At 43.7% G+C, this 18578-nt stretch overlaps 1 protein-coding gene across 1 annotated transcript in view; it reads right to left on the reverse strand.

The window, feature by feature from the left end:
• Positions 1–6890: 6890 nt before the first annotated feature.
• LOC118076459 (protein shisa-6-like) overlaps positions 6891–18578 on the reverse strand; it is a 42830-nt gene continuing 31142 nt past the window's right edge. Inside the window, exons 3-4 of the mRNA XM_060271049.1 lie at positions 7459–7619; positions 6891–6970 (exon numbers count right to left, since the gene is read on the reverse strand). Coding sequence (XP_060127032.1) covers positions 6891–6970; positions 7459–7619 — 241 coding nt within the window. The remainder of the gene's footprint in view (positions 6971–7458; positions 7620–18578) is intronic.

The raw sequence follows: 18578 nt of genomic DNA on the forward strand, positions 1-18578 counted from the left end.
TCACACAAGACTCAGCTGGTAGGGCTTCACCTACTTAACATCTGCTCTTTTCAACTGCTACCGAATCATAAGAAAATTCTGCATACACAGACAGTGGTGGATTCTCCCATGCCTAAGGAGGATGTCCCCAGACTCTGCAAGTGAGATTCACATACATGAAGACACACAGAAAGAAGGTATGAGTAGAAGTGTTGGGGGCGGGGGGAGAGATAAAGAACAATGGCTGCACAAACTAACAGAATTTGCAGAACTCGCAAATCTCACAGCCACAATAGGAAATCAAGATGGGAAAAAACAAAAAAGCAAAAGGGTGAATGGGACAGCTTTGGGGAATATTTTTTTTAAAACTCTGACACCAAAAATCAACCTACAAGTAGGGGTAATTCTACAAACAACAGTTAAACACAGTGAAGGATCAGAAGGAGAAAAACTAAGGTGGAATAACAAACTGATATGCAGCAAAGCCAGGTTTGTTATGAATGCCATGGAAGGTAAGGTTGGGAAGTCTGCACAAAAATTCTGTTTCTGAAAACAGAAAAATGGAAAATGTACAAAAATTAATTAAATAAATAAATAAATAAAAGAAGAAGTGTCGGGGGGGGGGGTTCATCATCCACTCAGGCTCCCATTTTGAAAAGAGTATGCATTGAAGAGTATGCAAGAATGGTGAACTCTCACAAACTCATGAAACAAACTTGTACCACCTTTTTAAAAAAAGCCTACAGGATTGTGTAGATAGATGGATAGATTAGATTAATGTAGATTTATTGATTTATTTATATTTCATCATCAAGCCTTTTGCCTTCCATTTATGATGATGATGGTGATGATGATGAAACAGTTTGGGAGATTCCAAACTTGGTCTTGGTCTATTTAGATACCAACTACTTGTGACTTTGAGATGTTCTCTGCATAGGGCAGAAAAACTCTAACCAAAATAGTTCTCTTCTTTCATCTGCCAACCCAGAGGCAGCTGGCCTTGGCTTCAAAATCTTTTCACATCTGTGAAAAGGTGAAATGTTTCCCATGCTGCTGAACTCTGAAATTGGCTGGACACATTTATTAAAACTTTTTTTTTAAGGTAAGGAAAAGAGAAAGATTGAGGGCATGTTCCACTCTCGTTTTGCATGCAGACTGAGATCAAAATATGCCCCCAGGTAAAAGGAGTTGCTGAAAACAGCACTTTGTGTGTGTTCACATTGGAAGCATCCTGACTTAAATGACTTATTAAAAGCCTTCCCAGATATATCTAGCTAATCAGTGGACTAACCTGTGTAGCTTACTGCATTCAAAGCTGAATTTGCGCCAATAGGTTGTTCTTCAGACACAAAGGTGCAGAACACACCTGCTCATTCAACCACTTTTGCCATGGTAGCACATAAACTGGAAGGGAAAGTTGTTTCTTGGGAACGGTGAAGCAAACCAGGTTCTCCATGTTTACAATTTTTTAAATGTCTAATACCATTATTGTTAATCTAGGGTTTCCTTCCAAAGGTCAGTTGTTGTTGTTTGCTGCTGCTGCTGCTGAGCACTTTTTTAAGGATGTTTAAGGGAATGTTGTGGGAGAATAAGGTCCACTTAATCCCAGCCATGGAGGAGAAGCAAAGCTTTCTGTTTCATCCAGGTGGTGTTGCACTGCCTTAAAAGGTTCTGTGGTCTGAAGGAGCATTTGGATAAGAACCACAAATGTAACTGCATAGAGACGAGAACCCTAATTAAACCTAAATTTCACTCCCCATTGGGATTGTCTATTTGGTTTGTACTTGCATGTGGAATTTTACCATAAACTATAACACCTCTCCTTCCCAGCTACATCTGCTACACTGAGTCCTGTCATCGTCACAGTTCACAACCCCTTAGCCTTGAGTGAGTGAGTTGGGCCATTCCCAAGGGGTTCTGGTCCCATTTCCTCTAAGCACATTGGCCTTGAGAATCTGGTCTATGGAAACCCCTATTGCCACTCATCTGATGTTTTGGGGTGCTTACTAGTTTCCTTATAATTATACCACCCTCTTTACCTGCACTGACCCCACTAGCGAGGAGTAACTGCAGGTTCAGCTAAACTTGAATATATTACTACCTAGTCTTTTGAGTGCAGAGTACATGCTCACCATGAACTCCCTGTCCAAAGGAGGAAATATTCCTAACCAGCCCCACAAAAGAGGTAGCAGGTATTCTTGTACAGTCAAAGGGCAGTTGCTGATCTGCACTGCAAATGTAAGTGGAAGGGCAGCACTAGCCTTTTAAAATCTTAGTGCTTACCACCCAGTGGTCTCTCTGCTGGAAGTATGATGTCCCATAAGCTAACCAGCCTCTCCTCTATCACATGACACAGACTTTGGAAGATGGCATGTCCCTGCTCTCTTCCCCCTGGATGGTGCAAAACTGTCCCTCCACGCCAACACCCCCCGCCGCCTCATGCAGGGCAGGAGGGACTCAGAGCAGGATTCTTGAGAACAGAACAAAGAGGCTGTACTGCATCCAGACCACAGGGCACAGCTCAGGGGCTACAATATAGGCAACATTAATCCATATCTTCTGAGCAGGGGTGGCGTGTCCTGTTTCACCGCTTGAGGCGGTGCTGCCTTGCCCTGCCCAGCCGCTGCCACCACTATACTTCCTGCTGCCAGCGCTGCTTCTCCACCCACCTTGCCACCTCCACCACTGGTGGAGAAGTGGCACCAGCACCAACAACACTTTGGAGTGAGATTGCACCCAAATGGCATGAGTATTTGTGAGCTCAACAAGATTCCCACGCCATTTGGGCCGGCTCCACTTCTGCGCCAGTGGCAGGGTGTTTGTGGGGCTGCTGCCTGAGGCAGCTGCCTCAGCCTGCCTAATGGCAGAGCCAGCTCTGCCTCTGATGAATATTTGAAAACCCAGATCAATAATTTCCCTGCTTGATGGGAGGAGGAACTGTCTGCCTGAGCAACCCTTCTTCAAAAGTCTACAGCAGGCATGTCAAACCTGCGGCCCTCCAGATGTTTTGGACTACAATTCCCATCTTCCCCAACCACTGGTCCTGCTAGCTAGGGATCATGAGAGTTGTATGCCAAAACATCTGGAGGGCCGCAGGTTTGACATGCCTGGTCTACAGCAATCCTCTGCTTATTGCAAACTCTGTGAACAGAGCTCCTGGTTAACAAATTCATAACCTTGGGTATTAATCCGGCATGAGGTCCTTTTCGAAAAGAACCTGGCAGTTGTCTTCTGTGGAGTTTGAACATTCTTTTCCCAGGAGGAATGACCATGGCTGCTTAACTCTACAAATCCACCTGACTGCTGCACAATATGGTGGGCAAGTGGTCTCTCTGATATCTCACTGAACTTGGTCATCTCCCCTGTCCATATTGCTATGAGGCATCCTGTCCTGTTATATATGGTTTGACTTTTGGTTACAATCTGACCACAGCTGGGGGGAAAAACCCAATTGTTTCTAAACATCTGGAACATATCTTGAGTCATTCATGCTTGCCATTTTGCCCGACCAGAGGGAAAGAGAGAAAGCTAAAAGAGGCAGCTTGGATTTCACTGTGCAAACAGCTGGTTCAGATTTTGGAAGGGCTGAACTGATGTTGCTCTGCATTTGTTGCTGACACTGCAGCTTCACAGTAAATGCTTAGTCTTTATATTTTGCAAATATACAGATTGCAAAGATGTCGTAAATCTCCATATCCCTCTCCTACAACTAGTCTAAGTAGTTAAGAAGATACAGAGGTGTGTGCCAGGATATATTTAGTTCAAATCTTGTTGGGACATAGGAAGCTACCTTTTATCAGGTCACACCATTCGTCCACTTGACCCACTATTCCTTACTCTGACTGGCACCAGCTATCCAGGTGTTCCCAGGCTGAAGTCTTTCAAATCACCAGCTACCTGCTCATTTCCAGGGATTGAAGCTGGGACCTTGAGTATAGAATGCATGTGCTCCACTACAAACCTATAGCCAACCACACCTCAGGCTTGGACTCACTAAGTAGATGTAAGCAAGCTACTGCGCTTCAGCATCAATATCCCACCCTGCTAATCCAGAACTAGCTCCAGAGGACAACAAAGTTAAGGACAAGGTTCTGGGGACACCAGAGGGCCCACTGACATTCTGGCTCGCCAGAGCACTCAATAACGATGACTGAAATAGTGTGTGCTTTGAACTGTACAAATAAGAAGTCATTCATAATATTTTACCTCTCTCCTTTTTTTCTGAGTTTGCTTTGAATTGCCCACCACACAGGGAAGGGATAGCAGGAAACAGTATCTTAAGCTCAAAAACATAAGAGACAGAGCTTTAATGCAGAGATTGAACAATTAGCGTCTCTGTGATGGCGCCAAAGGAATACTGATAGATAGAGCAATTAGGGAGATTTCTTGTAATCTTAGGCATACTGTGTTTTACATCTAACTCACAACAGCAAATGGTGAATTCCCTGGATGGCCATGCAGAGAGGAGGAACCACTTCCTCAAAGGAGACCCGTTGCTGACATCCATATGTTAGGCATGCCTTTGCAATCTATAGCAGAGATCACATTATGTTTCCCCTGTAGATATTTCTAGCTCCCCAAATCATGGCACTGCATATTCAGGGCACCTCCAGAAGAAATATGATTTTTGCAATTCCCTGGTGGTCGCTGTTGGACCACATTGTTCCCATTTTCTCTTCCAAAATACAAAACTATGGCCTATTATTCACCTTTTCCATTAAATGAGGAATCTTTCTTTCACTCTTTCTCTTTAGATCCAGAGTAACAACTCAGAAGCCTATTGCTTTATTTAGAATACTTATCCATATCAGCAAATATGTCACTTTTGCTTTGTGAGGCAAGAAATAGGGATATTTCAAAAGCCCTTTTTTGAACACATCTTTTTGTTTCAAAACTGCTGTCATTGAAACAATAGTTTCAGCAACTATCTTAAACTGCTGCCTCTTTTTCTTTGCTAATGGCTCCAGATGAAGTGAGAGTTTTGTCAGTATGGAGTCAAGGTCAGGACTCTACTGAACCCACATTTCTTCCTGCAACCAAACTGGCTCTTAGCATTTAAATTCCATCATAATTTTGTAAGGGCTATAGTTCAATAGCAGATCATATGCTTTGCACGCAAAAGGTCCCCAGTTCTGTCCAAAGCATCTCCAGGTAAAGAAATCCCCTGCACGGAAGCCTGGGAATCTGCTGCCAGTCAGTGTCAACAATACTGAGCTAGATGGGCCAACAGTGTGAGGCAGCTTCTTCATTTGCTAAGTGTATGTCCCAGATAATCTGCAGTGACAATTTTCCTCTTCATTTATTATTATTATTAGACTGAACTAATTTCCTCTTTCCTCCCAACAGCCTGCCCCTGCAGTACCACCACTGCATTTTTATAGGCAGGAGCTTGGGAGCTCAAGAGATTCACACATGCTTGTGCATAACTTGATTCCTCTGTACAAATCAGCCACAGTTGAATGCATACATACATACATCAACTTCAGTCGAGAGCCTTGTGGTTTGAGAGGATGCGGAATCTCTGTCTGTGATAGGTGAGCTGGAACAACTAATTCACGCATGTGGGGCACCACTTAATGCTGCAGTTATCTGATAATGAACTGGTCATGCTGAAGTGGTTGCTTAACTTATAGTTGCTAAACATCTCCTTTACCTGCCCGGCATACTAGCTAAGGAGGAAAAAAATGCAGGAAATGTTGGCTTTTGCCCAATTGTTTCTCTATGTTCTGCGGTTATAGATTATAGGCACAGCTATAGATTACATTCTGCCTTAGAACCAGAAGTCTGCTTCCTTGTTTGCCACAGAGGGTTCAGGTAGGAGCAGCTTTGCAGGGGCCCCAGATGGAGGTGAAACCTATCAGGTGTAGTGTGAAGAGGGTATGTTAGTACACTAACGCAGGCATGGGGTGGGGCTTGGCAGGCTGCTTAAACTCACACTGTCTTTGCCTGTTCACAATGCACTCCCATCAGGACACAGTGTGAGGGCTCATCCACAATTCCTTTTTTGCTGCGTTTCTAGGCATAGGTCCAGGATTTACAGGTCCATGTCTGAGTGGTGGTGGTTGTTTTTCTTTGCCGTGGCACTTGGACATGGACCTTGAAATCCCAGAGCTGTGCATAGAAAATATGGCACAAAATGGAAGTCTTGATTAGCCCTAAGATCAGCTGGTTACGTAAGGCCTGAGTATGATTTTCTTAATATAAAAAACGCTTAAAGTTTTTTGGTTTTTTTGTGGCGGGGGTTGTTTTTCTTGCCTGTTCTGCACTGTGACAGGGCAGTCTCAAGCAGGTCAGCTGCCCTGGCGCTGAGGGGCGGAGATCGCTCCGGTGCCCCCGCCCCCGCAGGGTGCAGCATGGTTTCCGTGCGGCTTCGCCACGCAGCACCCTGCCTACCGACCCAGCGCCACCGGGGGTCTACCTAGAGCCGGCCCTGCACTGTGAACTAGTGGAAGTTTGTTAGAAAGGGGCACATCTTTATATTGGTTGGTCAGAATTGGCAGGACTGTGCAACTATCTTTATACAGAAAGATATGGTTGTTGTTATTATTTATTTATTTATTTATTTATTTATTATTTGCCTTCTCAGGCAATGTATAAACAAAAGCAGCAAAGAGGAGTGAGGTGATTGGGAGGTGTTGCAGATACAGAGGGCTTCGGTATTCCCTCCCCTCTTCGACTTCTCTGCTGAAACCCCTCTTTTACCTTTTGCCTCAACAGAAGGAAGATCCCTTGGGATGCAATCAATAAGATAAAGAGAGGGAAAGATGCCCAAGTCACACTACCTGTGTGTTGTGCTGGGAATCTGCAGTTTGCAGTGGCAAAAGAGACGGGCTGCCTCAGCACCTCGCGGAGCTATTACCCTTTTAAGGTCACCTGCTTTGACCTCTCAAATAACCAGAGGCAGGAAGGCTTTACCCAACGACTCCTGTGTCATACTCAATCACTTGTGACTGAATTGGGGCATCTCGCTCTACATAGTATCCCATTATGACTGTAACAGTTCATATAATGGATAATACAAAGTATGCCATATTTCCCAGGAGGTGGGTAGTGGAGCTAGCAGAAGATTCCAGTGCTCAGATGAGGATTTGGGTCATGTTTTAAGACTGAAAGCTTGTGTCACAATTCACTTGCCCTTTGTAGTGCCCCCACCTACATATTTTTGTCAGATTTCATTTGTTTGTCTATTGTTATTATTCTTTTCTATTGTAACAGCTCGATATGGTAGCCCATTGCTGCAAAATGCCATTGTTTTCATCTTATACCTTCACCGAGCATTTAAACATGTCTCAATAAGCCCATTAACAAAAGTATTTGCATCTCTTAAAGTATAGTCACAAATGCACATTCGAATGCAAGCCACTGCTGCTGCTCCACAGAATCCTCAGGCACGAAGCCTCCATCTTGACTCATTCCCCCTCCCCCCAATAAAATCACCAGAGTGTGATTTTATAAGTACTGAAGAAGCGCAACACTTACCTGGGTTGCTCTTGGAGGTGCGCACTGGCGTATAGTGATTTTTGGAGGATGTTCTGATTGGTGTGTTGTCTTTGGGGGAGGTATCTATAGCCGAGATAGTCTCTCTTTCACAGTGTGCTATGGGGATTGGTCCCTGCTGCCGGAGGATATCGGCCAGAGCCCTGCAAGGAAGGATGGAAGACAGTGCAAAGTGTTCACAACTCAAGATGAACGTAAGAGAACTTGTCTCTATGTGATACGATGCATTGTTTTAGTTACAAGTAGGTAGCTGTGTTGGTCTGATGTAGTCGAAACAAAATAAAAAAATTCCTTCCAGCAGCACCTTAGAGACCAACTAAGTTTGTCATTGGTATGAGCTTTTGTGTGCATGCTTTCATGAGCAGGTATCTGAAGAACTGTGCATGCACACAAAAGCTCATACCAATGACAAACTTAGTTGGTCTCTAAGGTGCTGCTGGAAGGAATTTTTTTATTTTGTTTTGATGCATTGTTTGTTTGTTTTAAAAAAGAATATACTGTGGTTGTTACATTTTCTTTCTTGTGTGTGTGAATGTATTCTTTTGTAAAAACACTAGATGTAAAGAAGATACGAGAGGAGAAAGAAAAACCAATAGAGAGGGAGCAGAAGCAGGATGGTGTCAAAGTTCATGGTGTTCATGGTTGCCCATTCACTTGAAGCACTGTCTATGGGTCAAGATTGGAATGCATGGACAGGAGCCAAAATATTGTAAGTAGAAGTCACAGTAGAACTCTCTAACACATATAATGTATGCCAGCTGCTTGAACTTTATGCCATGCGTACTCCTGCATGCTAACTATTCTTGCTTGAAAAAACATGCGTACACACACACACACAGTAGCAGCTGATGTGATGGGACACAGCCAAGGAACCCTACTCCCAGCACTAGCCACTACAGATGCTGCTGCGGCAAGCTCAGGGCTGTGTTAGTGCACTCTCAGAGACAATCTGGTGTTCATGCTGCTGCCTCCACACAGCCCCAACCTTGCCCCACCTCATCTTCCTCCAGGTAAGCTGTGGTAATGCTGGCGTCAAGAAAGCAGCTCCATGGCTCTGTTCAACCACACTGGCTGCTACTGCACACACACAAACATTTGTGTAACTTGATCACAGTGCTTTATGTTACAATATATATTTTTAAAGCCTCTACTGACACATTTGAACCTGGCCCCATTATCTGTAATTTGCCACACACAGTATATTCTTTACAAAAGGGAAAGGATGTGGGATACCTTTGTTGCAGAGCGCAAGCTCTGCATGGAAAAGTTCTCTGTTTCGATCCCTGGTGTTTCCAGGTGCGGTTTTCATAAGGCACCTGTTTGACAACTGCTGCTACTCTGTATCAATCAGCCTTCTCCAACCTGGTGCTCTCCAGATTTGTTGAACTCCAATTCCCATCAGTCCTAGCCACCACGGGCAATGGTCAGGAATGGTAGGAGTTGCAACCCAGAGAAGAAGAAAAACTCTGGAGGCCACTGGGTTTTTGAAAGGCTGGTGTTGTCCATACCAAGCTGGAATTCAAATAAGGTGGCTTCAGATCACAACGTTAGTTATGTGAAAATCTCAGTTGCATCTCCTTCTCCATCTCCTAGATGTGCCTTTTGAAGAAATATCCCTGTGGAATATGAACCATGGTTCCTTCCAGGTAACATTAATGGTTTTCAAAGTGTTTCCCAAGGTTCCCATTCCATAAGGGAGCTGCATCTATAACTATAAATAGTATAGTTAGTATCTATAACTATAAATAGAAGTGAAATATGCAACACCACATCTTTAATCTTATTCATTCTCTCCAGGTGAGGTAAAGGTCCCAGATTTATAGCATTCTTTACCTGTTTATGCACCACTGATGCTGCTATTCAGGTTATTAAGCAAACTTTAAAACCATCTTGCATATCCTTGATTGTTTTAGGATGGTGCTATGGAATGTGTTTCTTACACCTTTCATCTTGGCTGTAATTAGCTTTTATCTGCTGTCAATTTATGGTGTTTTAAATCATTGTTGGGTTTTGTTCTATTTATTTTTTATGAATTGTTTTATAAATTGTAGGCCACCTTGTGGGGGCTTTTATTCTGAAAAGCATCTTAAAATCCTGCATTAAATGAATAATACCTTGGGCACAATCCACTAGACCTGTAGTATGAATCCCTCTGAAATGCATAGGAGTTGCACAAAAGCTATATTGCAATACATCACTTCTTCCATTTCAGAAGCTTGCTAAGAAAGCAAATAAAGTAGAACACATGAATTTAAATTTCCGTGCAGCAAGCTTTCAAACAGAGTGATTCTTTAGATCTCATTTTGATTTGCAAATGGGATAGTTCCTATTGGGTTTCCGATCCCATTGTTTCTTTTTTACACAGATAAAACAGTGTCCAAACTCTTTGCTCCAGCTGACATGAAAATCTTTCTGAAAAAGATACAGAATGGCAAAAGGAGGAAGGGAGTGTGTGGGCAAGACAGGAAGAAGAAATTAGGTGGTGAAAAGGGAAAGAACACTGGGTTAAAAGAAATGCAGAATATATATCTATTTAATTGTTGAATTTTTATTTTTATTTTAGTAACAGCTGTTCTGCTTTTCAGAAGATATTGATTTTCATGAAAAGTTCTGAAGTAACTAACAAACACAACCCTATTAGGGACCTGGATTGTGATGAACAGGATATCCAGGTTCCTTGTGAAAAATACATCTACATTCAGTGCTGCAGCGCTAAAAAGAAATACATCAAGACTCTTCCCACAGTGAGACGCTTTTGTGGATGTTTGAATGATATTTCATCCGTGAGAATTTTAGACTCCGCAGAACAATAGTGGAAGGAAACACATGGGTTGCTTTCTTTGTGTAGCCAAGATCTACAAAGACTCTTCCATGACATGGAGAGGGCAAGGGAGTTTGGCTTGGAAGGAGTAGGAGAGGCTTTAATGCTAATACAATGTAATGGGCTCTGTTCTCTCTAGTGGGGAAACAGGCCTAGAGTCAATCTGTTACCAATGCAAGGATGGGAAACAATCGGATTCCTTAATGCATTATTGTTGCAGCCTGCAAATTGTACGAGAAACAGTTCATTTATATCAGGCTGAGATCCTCTGGATCTTGAGCTGCTTCAGGACTCCAACAGCTTTCTGCTCCAGCCTGCATGGCCAATGGTCAAGGATTATGGGAGCTGTAGTCCAGCAACTTCTAGAGTGGAACATGTTAGCCACCCCTTTTTCTTTCTTTTAAAATGTTCAAGACATGTTCAAGATTATGAATCACTCTTTTCCTCGGGCACCAGCCACATGTACAATGAGCAACAAATAACAAGAGTAGTGCCAAAAAAAATTCCTTCAACTTTTTCAAAGCGTTGAGTTCACTGATGCCCTTGAAGGAAAAGACAGCTTTCCTGTCTCATTTTTACTCTGTTATCATTCTATAATGATAAGATACCGGTATGGCAGAAGGGTGGTGTCCTATGGTGCTATGGACTTGTCCACAGCAGGATGGAGAGATGAGAGTGAATTGCAAGCATCAGTTGTGTTGGTTGTGTGAAGTCTATAAATCAAAACCTGCACCACAGTAACCCAAATTCTGTGCACTGGTTCATATAAAAACCACACATTTGTGGCATCAAAATCCTGAGAATTAACAGAAATAATATAACTGAGCAGAACACAAAAGAACAAGCTTTCTATTACCAAAGAAAGCATCCCTTGTATTGAAGGATGCATTCCCAGTCATCATCTCTTCTTCGGATATATATAAATTTGGGTGCAAGAGCATGGCAGAGAATCCAGAGAAGACAAGCTATGATGGATACTACCCCACAAATATGCAGTGTTGGGAGTGCAGGCTAACCAGTGGGAAATGATGAGAGCCAAGAAGGAGATGCAGTCTTGAGGAGAAGCTGTTAAGAGGGGAAGCACTATAGCTTAGTGGTAGAAGGCAAACTTTGCTCCTGCCTAACTATCCTTTTAGAGACGCAGGTGGCGCTGTGGGTTAAACCACTGAGCCTAGGGCTTGCCAATCAGAAGGTCGGTGGTTCAAATCCCCGCGATGGGGTGAGCTCCCATTGCTCGGTCCCAGCTCCTGCCAACCTAGCAGTTTGAAAGCATGTCAAAGTGCAAGTAGATAAATAAGTACCGCTCCGGCGGGAAGGTAAACGGCATTTTCGTGTGCTGCTCTGGTTTGCCAGAACTGGCTTAGTCATGCTGGCCACATGACCTGGAAGCTGTACGCTGGCTCCCGCAGCCAGTAAAGCGAGATGAGAGCATCAATAAGCATGTGGTTAAGGACTTTGACTTAAAAACAACAACCCAGAGTTCATCAAAAGATCTAAGTTAGCTTAGCAGTTATCAGATATTTATTTCTAAATGTATTTCTAAATGTATTTTACATTAAAACTTTTTAATGCAGTTTGGCATGTTTGAGATGAGAACTGTCACAAAATCTGTGAAATCTGTGAAATCTGAAGGTTTTGCCTAATTGGGACAAGTGCTTTTATATGGACCAGTGTTGGTTTTTAAATTATCTGAAGTTGGAGGTGAGCAGTGAGGTGGCTGGGTTTGCTGATGACACCAAATTGCTCAGGATGGGATAACGAGGAACCCCCAAATGATTTCTTCAAACTGGGTGAATGGGCATTAAAATGGCAAATGTGATTCAATGTAAGCATGTGTAAAGTTATGCACCCTGGAGCAAAGAAGTCTTAACTTCACATATAAACTTCTGGTGTCTGAAGTAGCAATGGCTGCTCAGGAAAGAGATGTTGGTGTTGGGGTAAATGCTCACCCAGGTTGTGTCATGCCTAGCCCTGACCTGGTACCAGGCACAGAATCCTCCAAGGACAAACTGGACACCCCACAAGCCAAGAACATTGAGGAGCAGACAGCACTTTTTGTAGAGTAGTGTAATGTAAAGCAATTTTTCTTGTGAAACTTTCCCATAGATGCTAGAAACAAACAGAGGAAAAAACAAATTGTGTCCCAAAATGCAGGATTCTTTTTAAAAAAACAAACAAACCCTGAAATGAATGCTGTAGAACCTGAAGGCAAATTGAGAGTTACATCCCACACCTGTACCATGCTGAGCTGCATCATATATTTATTTATAAGTGCACATATTTGATAAGACACACTTTCCAGAAGGGGAAAGGTTTAATTAGAAATATCCCCATGAGACGTTAGAATCGCAGGGCCAAACTGCACGTGACATGTAGTTGTGTGCCTCTTTCCCCTAGTGGTTTGTGTGGTTGTTTTTGTTTTTTGTTTTAATGAAAAAACAGCCTCAGGCAGATGTAAGCAGAGCAGAGGAATGGATTAGGGAAAGGACTGCTTAACCTTTTCATTTCCTTCCATTTTTCTACTCAAAATCAACCCCAATCTGCCTTCCAAATGGTGAAGGAAAAGACGGGGGCTGTATCTTTTCCTTAATGGAAGAAAAATAATTGAGAGGGTTCATATGAAACAAATAAATGGCAGGAAGGGAAATGGCTAAGTATCCCCTTTCCTCCTGCTATTCCATTCCCAAAGCTGCTTTCCTTTTCTTTTAGGGAATCAGTGAGGGCCAAGGCCAGGCAATTGCAAGTCAAGTTTAGACCAGATCTTTAAAATCAACAACCCTGAGGACTAGATGGGTCCACCAGAAGAACAGAGTTGGAAGGGATCCCCAGGTGTCATTTAGCCCAACCCCCTACAATGCAGGAATCACAGTCAATAAACTATATTCATCAGTACCAGAAGTGTGGTCATGCAGCCTGACCCTATGTATGTTTACATGGAAGTAAGTTTCATTGTCTTTGTCCATGGAGTTTTCTTGACAGGGATACTGGAGTGGCTTGCCAGTTCCTTCTCCAGGTGGATCATGTTTAGTCAAAACTCTCCACTATGACCTGTCCATCTTGGGTGGCCCTGCACAGCATAGCTCAGGCATCCCCAAACTTCGGCCCTCCAGATGTTTTGGACTACAATTCCCATCTTCCCTGACCACTGGTCCTGTTAGCTAGGGATCATGGGAGTTGTAGGCCAAAACATCTGGAGGACCGCAGTTTGAGGATGCCTGGCATAGCTCATAGCTTCTCTGAGTTATTCAAGCCCCTTCGCCATGACAAGGCATTGATCCAATGACAAACCTAGACAGCATCTTAAAAAGCAGAGACATCACCTTGCCGACAAAGGTCCGTATAGTTAAAGCTATGGTTTTCCCAGTAGTGATGTATGGAAGTGAGAGCTGGACCATAAAGAAGACTGATCGCCGAATAATTGATGCTTTTGAATTATGGTGCTGGAGAAGACTCTTGAGAGTCCCATGGACTGCAAGAAGATCAAACCTATCCATTCTGAAGGAAATCAGCCCTGAGTGCTCACTGGAAGGACAGAACCTGAAGCTGAGGCTCCAATACTTTGGCCACCTCATGAGAAGCGAAGACTCCCTGGAAAAGACCCTGATGCTGGGAAAGATGGAGGGCACAAGGAGAAGGGGACGTCAGAGGATGAGATGGTTGGACAGTGTTCTCGAAGCTACGAACATGAGTTTGACCAAACTGCGGGAGGCAGTGGAAGACAGGAGTGCCTGCTGTGCTCTGGTCCATGGGGTCACGAAGAGTCGGACATGACTAAACGACTAAACAACAACAAAGTTTCATTGTGTTCAATCAGGCTTTCCCACACATAAGTGTGCATTGGATTGCAGCCTTAGAGAATTTCTAGATGACTATTGAGTTTTAACAGAATGAATACATGGTTGTTTCCCATCGGTGGTGCAGAGTCCAGCCTCACTTTCTCATCCGTGTTGCACTTCTGTTGCAAGGACGTATCCCTTCCCTATATCAGTTGTGACTGCTGTGTGGAATATGTTCATGAAAGTAGTCATAGGCACCTGTTTGGCATTGCCTGTGTTATAAATAGTGCCAATGACACAACTCACTGCTTCCCTATGATTGCCAATTTGTGTCTCTTCAGAAGTTTTAGATGGCAATTTTAGTCTGAGTGCTCCCTTGCTCTGCCACTCCAGCACACAAGCTCTTAAGTAGTCTTTAAAACAATCATCATCGTTGGCAATGGTTCCTTTCCCCCTATATAAATAATACCCCACTGTTTGTGGAATTTGTGTGAGTGTCTTCTATTTAATTAACAATGGTGTACTTCTCCTCTCTAAATCTGGAGTAGTCTTCTATCCTGATTTATCTTTGGAAGGAGTGAAGAGCAATATGCCTACCCTTCACAAGATCATCACCACAGCCATTCTTCATGGACTGTATACCATACCATACCATACACTTGACTTTGATTGGGGCTTGTGGGACTATCTTACAAAAGCTAAAATATGATTGGGGCGTCTTCACTGATTGCTTGAGTAAGTCCTTAACACTGCATGCCCAATCTTTGGGTGTAGGGAATGACTAATTCCCAAGTAGACAAACAATGGGATGAAGAAGTACCTGAGGAGCAAAATAAGATTATTGGCAGTTGCCATGATGCAAAAAAAGAAAGAAAAAAGAACATGGGCTGAAGTGCGTGCATAGTAGCTACAGAACAGGCACTGGAATGCAACAAATTTAAGGAATCTGGTTATTCTTTATGACTTTTGTTGTTCCCATCAACAAAAGGACCCTCGTACTTACGGGACCGTCTCTCCTGGTATGCCCCGCGGAGGACCTTAAGGTCCATAAACAGTAATACCTTAGAGGTCCCGGGCCCGAAGGAAATCAGATTAGCCTCTACTAGAACCAGGGCCTTCTCAACACTGGCCCCGACCTGGTGGAATGCTCTGTCTCCTGAGACCAGGGCCCTGTGGGATCTGATTTCTTTCCGCAGAGCCTGTAAGACAGGCATTTGGCCTGGAGCCAACCTGACCCCCCCCTTTCCCCTTTCTTTTTCCCTTTTATATGAGGCTGAATTTTTAATTTTAATTTAATTTTGATGTATGTAGTCTTGTTGTTGAGTTGTATTTTAACCAGTTGTTTTATATTTGGTGTTAGCCGCTCTGAGCCCGGCTTTGGCTGGGGAGGGCGGGGTATAAATAAATTATTATTATTAAGTTGGCATTATAATGGTATTATTGGGAATAGGGCCTTCAGTCTTGGCTGAGAACTAAAACTTAGGTTGCAGAAGTGATCCACTGAGGAGCTAAACCAGAGGATCTAAACTACTGGCAAGAGGATCCTAGTTGGTAAAGGCAGAACAGCAGTGGCATGTGGCAGATCACAGCATTTGGATTCTGTATGGTTCCATCCCATATTGTCTTTCTGGATAGCCTGTTTGCATTCTCCAAGAATAACTATTGCAAAGGGATAGCAATAGTATCCCTTTGCATGGCATCACTGAGAAGGAAAGCATTTCTTTTGCTTACTGTCTGTCCACAAAGTAGAATCCTATGGTCTGACATCCAAACCCTCACATTTTCTCCCTCTCTGTGCCTGTGTTGAGAAAGCTATGCATCAGGAGCTGGTTCTCACATGAAGCACAATACTATTACAAGAGAAATAGAACAATTTACTAACCACTGCTGTAAACAAGATAAACATCACTTAGCGCTGGGGGGGGGGGAAGGGGAGGAAAGCTTGTTTTTGCACCCTTCTTCTGAAATAATAGTATGTTAGTCTGGAATAAAAGAAAAGGAAAGTAAGTGATGATTGGGGAGATGAGCTGCCTAACCACAGGTGACAGAGATAGTAAAGGGGGAGAGTAAGGAGCCTAATTCAGGAAAAGAACATTTGATTATTGAAGTGCTTTCCCTGTAATACAGTGGACGCCCGGGTTGCGAACGTGATCCATGCGGGAGGCACGTTCGCAACCTGCAGCATTCACAACCCGCAGCGCCACGTCTGCGCATGCATGGGTTGTGATTCAGTGCTTCTGCGCATGCGCGAGCACCGAAAACTGGAAGTAACCCGTTCCGGGTTCGGCACGGTGCACAACCCCAAAACGCGCAACCCGAAGCGTCTGTAACCCAAGGTATGACTGTACTCATTTTTCTGCTGCACTGTCCAACTTTAGATTACACAAGTGGAGCTACAGCTGCAGTCTACATTTTGTTTTGGTATCTGAACTGAAGGCTGTGAGGCTGTCCCAAGCAGCTTGGGGAGCACAGCACCTGTGTCAGCAGAATTCCACATTTATGAACAAAACCATGGTTCGGGCTTGTTCAGCCATAGGAATGACCTATCAAACTGCATGTGCTCATTCTGTAGCCTAGCCAATATGAAATGCTCTCCCTTTGCCACTTCCTTCCTCACATTGTATCATTTGGCATTAAGACAGAACCACAAATGCAAACCCAACGCGTGATGATTAGCAGCTTTCTAATTAAATCACAATGATGTTTGTGAGCAACTTCCAACACACACACACATGCCCTGTCACCAACAACCTTAAGTAAGAGAAGCAAACTCCTCCCTGGTATGATATCATGCACGCTTGATGGATACGTCTATTCTACCACACACACAACTCGCAGCATTTCAGTTGATTGTTTCCCAACTGCAGGAGAGAGCAGTGGGAATGAGAACCAAATATGAGGGGCTTGATCTTGCCAACCTCATCTCAACAGGAGCCAAAGGCAGCCTACTTACCTGCGTAAGCGCTGCAGGCTTGAGCTATGACACAACTGAAAGGCATTTTGTGCCAATAATACATCTTAGATCAGAAAAACAAATCTTGCCTAAGAGGATGCTTCACCTATCTGAGCAGATGGGAGAGCCAGGCTGGCGTAGATGCACATTCATCTCTTCAGATAATAGCTCATCATGACACATCCAATTTTGAGCGAGATCCTCAGGAGCTGAATTCTAATGCAGGGGTGCAAGATAACTATGTTGACTTAAGATGGGCTGTTGTTGCTGAGAAGTTCAGTTCAGCTGGAACTTTGTACATGGCCCATGGCTATGTGTTTGTGTGATCTAGCTTGCTCAGAGCAATGAGTACACCTATCATTGTGACAAATCAGAGGTAAAAGGTGTAGTATAAACCTGATCTTGGTAAGGTAACACTGACCTTGAAAAAATAATGGTAAGCAATAGGACAATGCAAACCACAAACATGAGCAGGTGTACATGAAGCTAATTAATCCCCCAGCACCTGGTGTCCTAGCTGATCCAGGTAACACCTCTAATCACCTTGCAAATTTAGGTTAATGTCCATAGATAACCCACTTCTCACTAACTAGACCTCTTTTGTATCTCCAGACTGCTCCATGCCTCTCTTTGTAAGATACCCTATCCCTGATAATTGTGATAGGAGCATGATTTTTTTCTCTCTGCAACTTATTTAGCACCCCCTCCTTGCCTCTCACTCCGTTCTCCCACCTCCAGTCCATGTTTGTTGTTTTCTCCAAGATGAGTCAGGGTAATTTACAGAGGGTCCTAGCTAATCTCTTCCTATTAGCAATCCAAAGGGTCCCACAGAGAGAGATGTAACCTTTTGTACAACAGAACTCTGCTACAGTTTCTGAGTCCAGATGTAGCCATTTACCAGCTGTTTACAGTGAAAACCCACAAGCCATAGTCTAATATCTTTCTTCTGCTCCTACCTTCCTCATAACAGTTAATCAGCTTCATCTGGTGCGCAGGCTGAGACCCTATCTGCCCGTGGATTGTCTCGCCAGAGTGGTGCATGCTCTAGTTATCTCTCGCTTGGATTACTGCAATGCACTCTATGTGGGGCTACCTTTGAAGGTGACCCGGAAACTACAACTAATCCAGAACGCAGCAGCTAGACTAGTGACTGGGAGCAGCCATCGAGACCACATAACACCGGTCTTGAAAGATCTACATTGGCTCCCAGTATGTTTCCAAGCACAATTCAAAGTGTTGGTGCTGACCTTTAAAGCCCTAAACGGCCTCGGTCCAGTATACCTGAAGGAACGTCTCCAACCCCATCGTTCTGCCCGGACACTGAGGTCCAGTGCCGAGGGCCTTCTGGGTAGTGGAATGCCCTCTGGAATGCCCTCCTACCAGATGTCAAAGAGAAAAACATCTGCGAGACTTATAGAAGACATCTGAAGGCAGCCCTGTTTAGGGAAGCTTTTAATGTTTAACAGACCATTGTATTTTAAGATTTTGTTGGAAGCTGCCCAGAGTGGCTGGGGAAATCCAGCCAGATGGGCAGGGTATAAAGAATAAATTA

The sequence above is a fragment of the Zootoca vivipara genome, chromosome 2, assembly GCF_963506605.1.
Source record: "Zootoca vivipara chromosome 2, rZooViv1.1, whole genome shotgun sequence".
Taxonomy (NCBI): domain Eukaryota; kingdom Metazoa; phylum Chordata; class Lepidosauria; order Squamata; family Lacertidae; genus Zootoca; species Zootoca vivipara.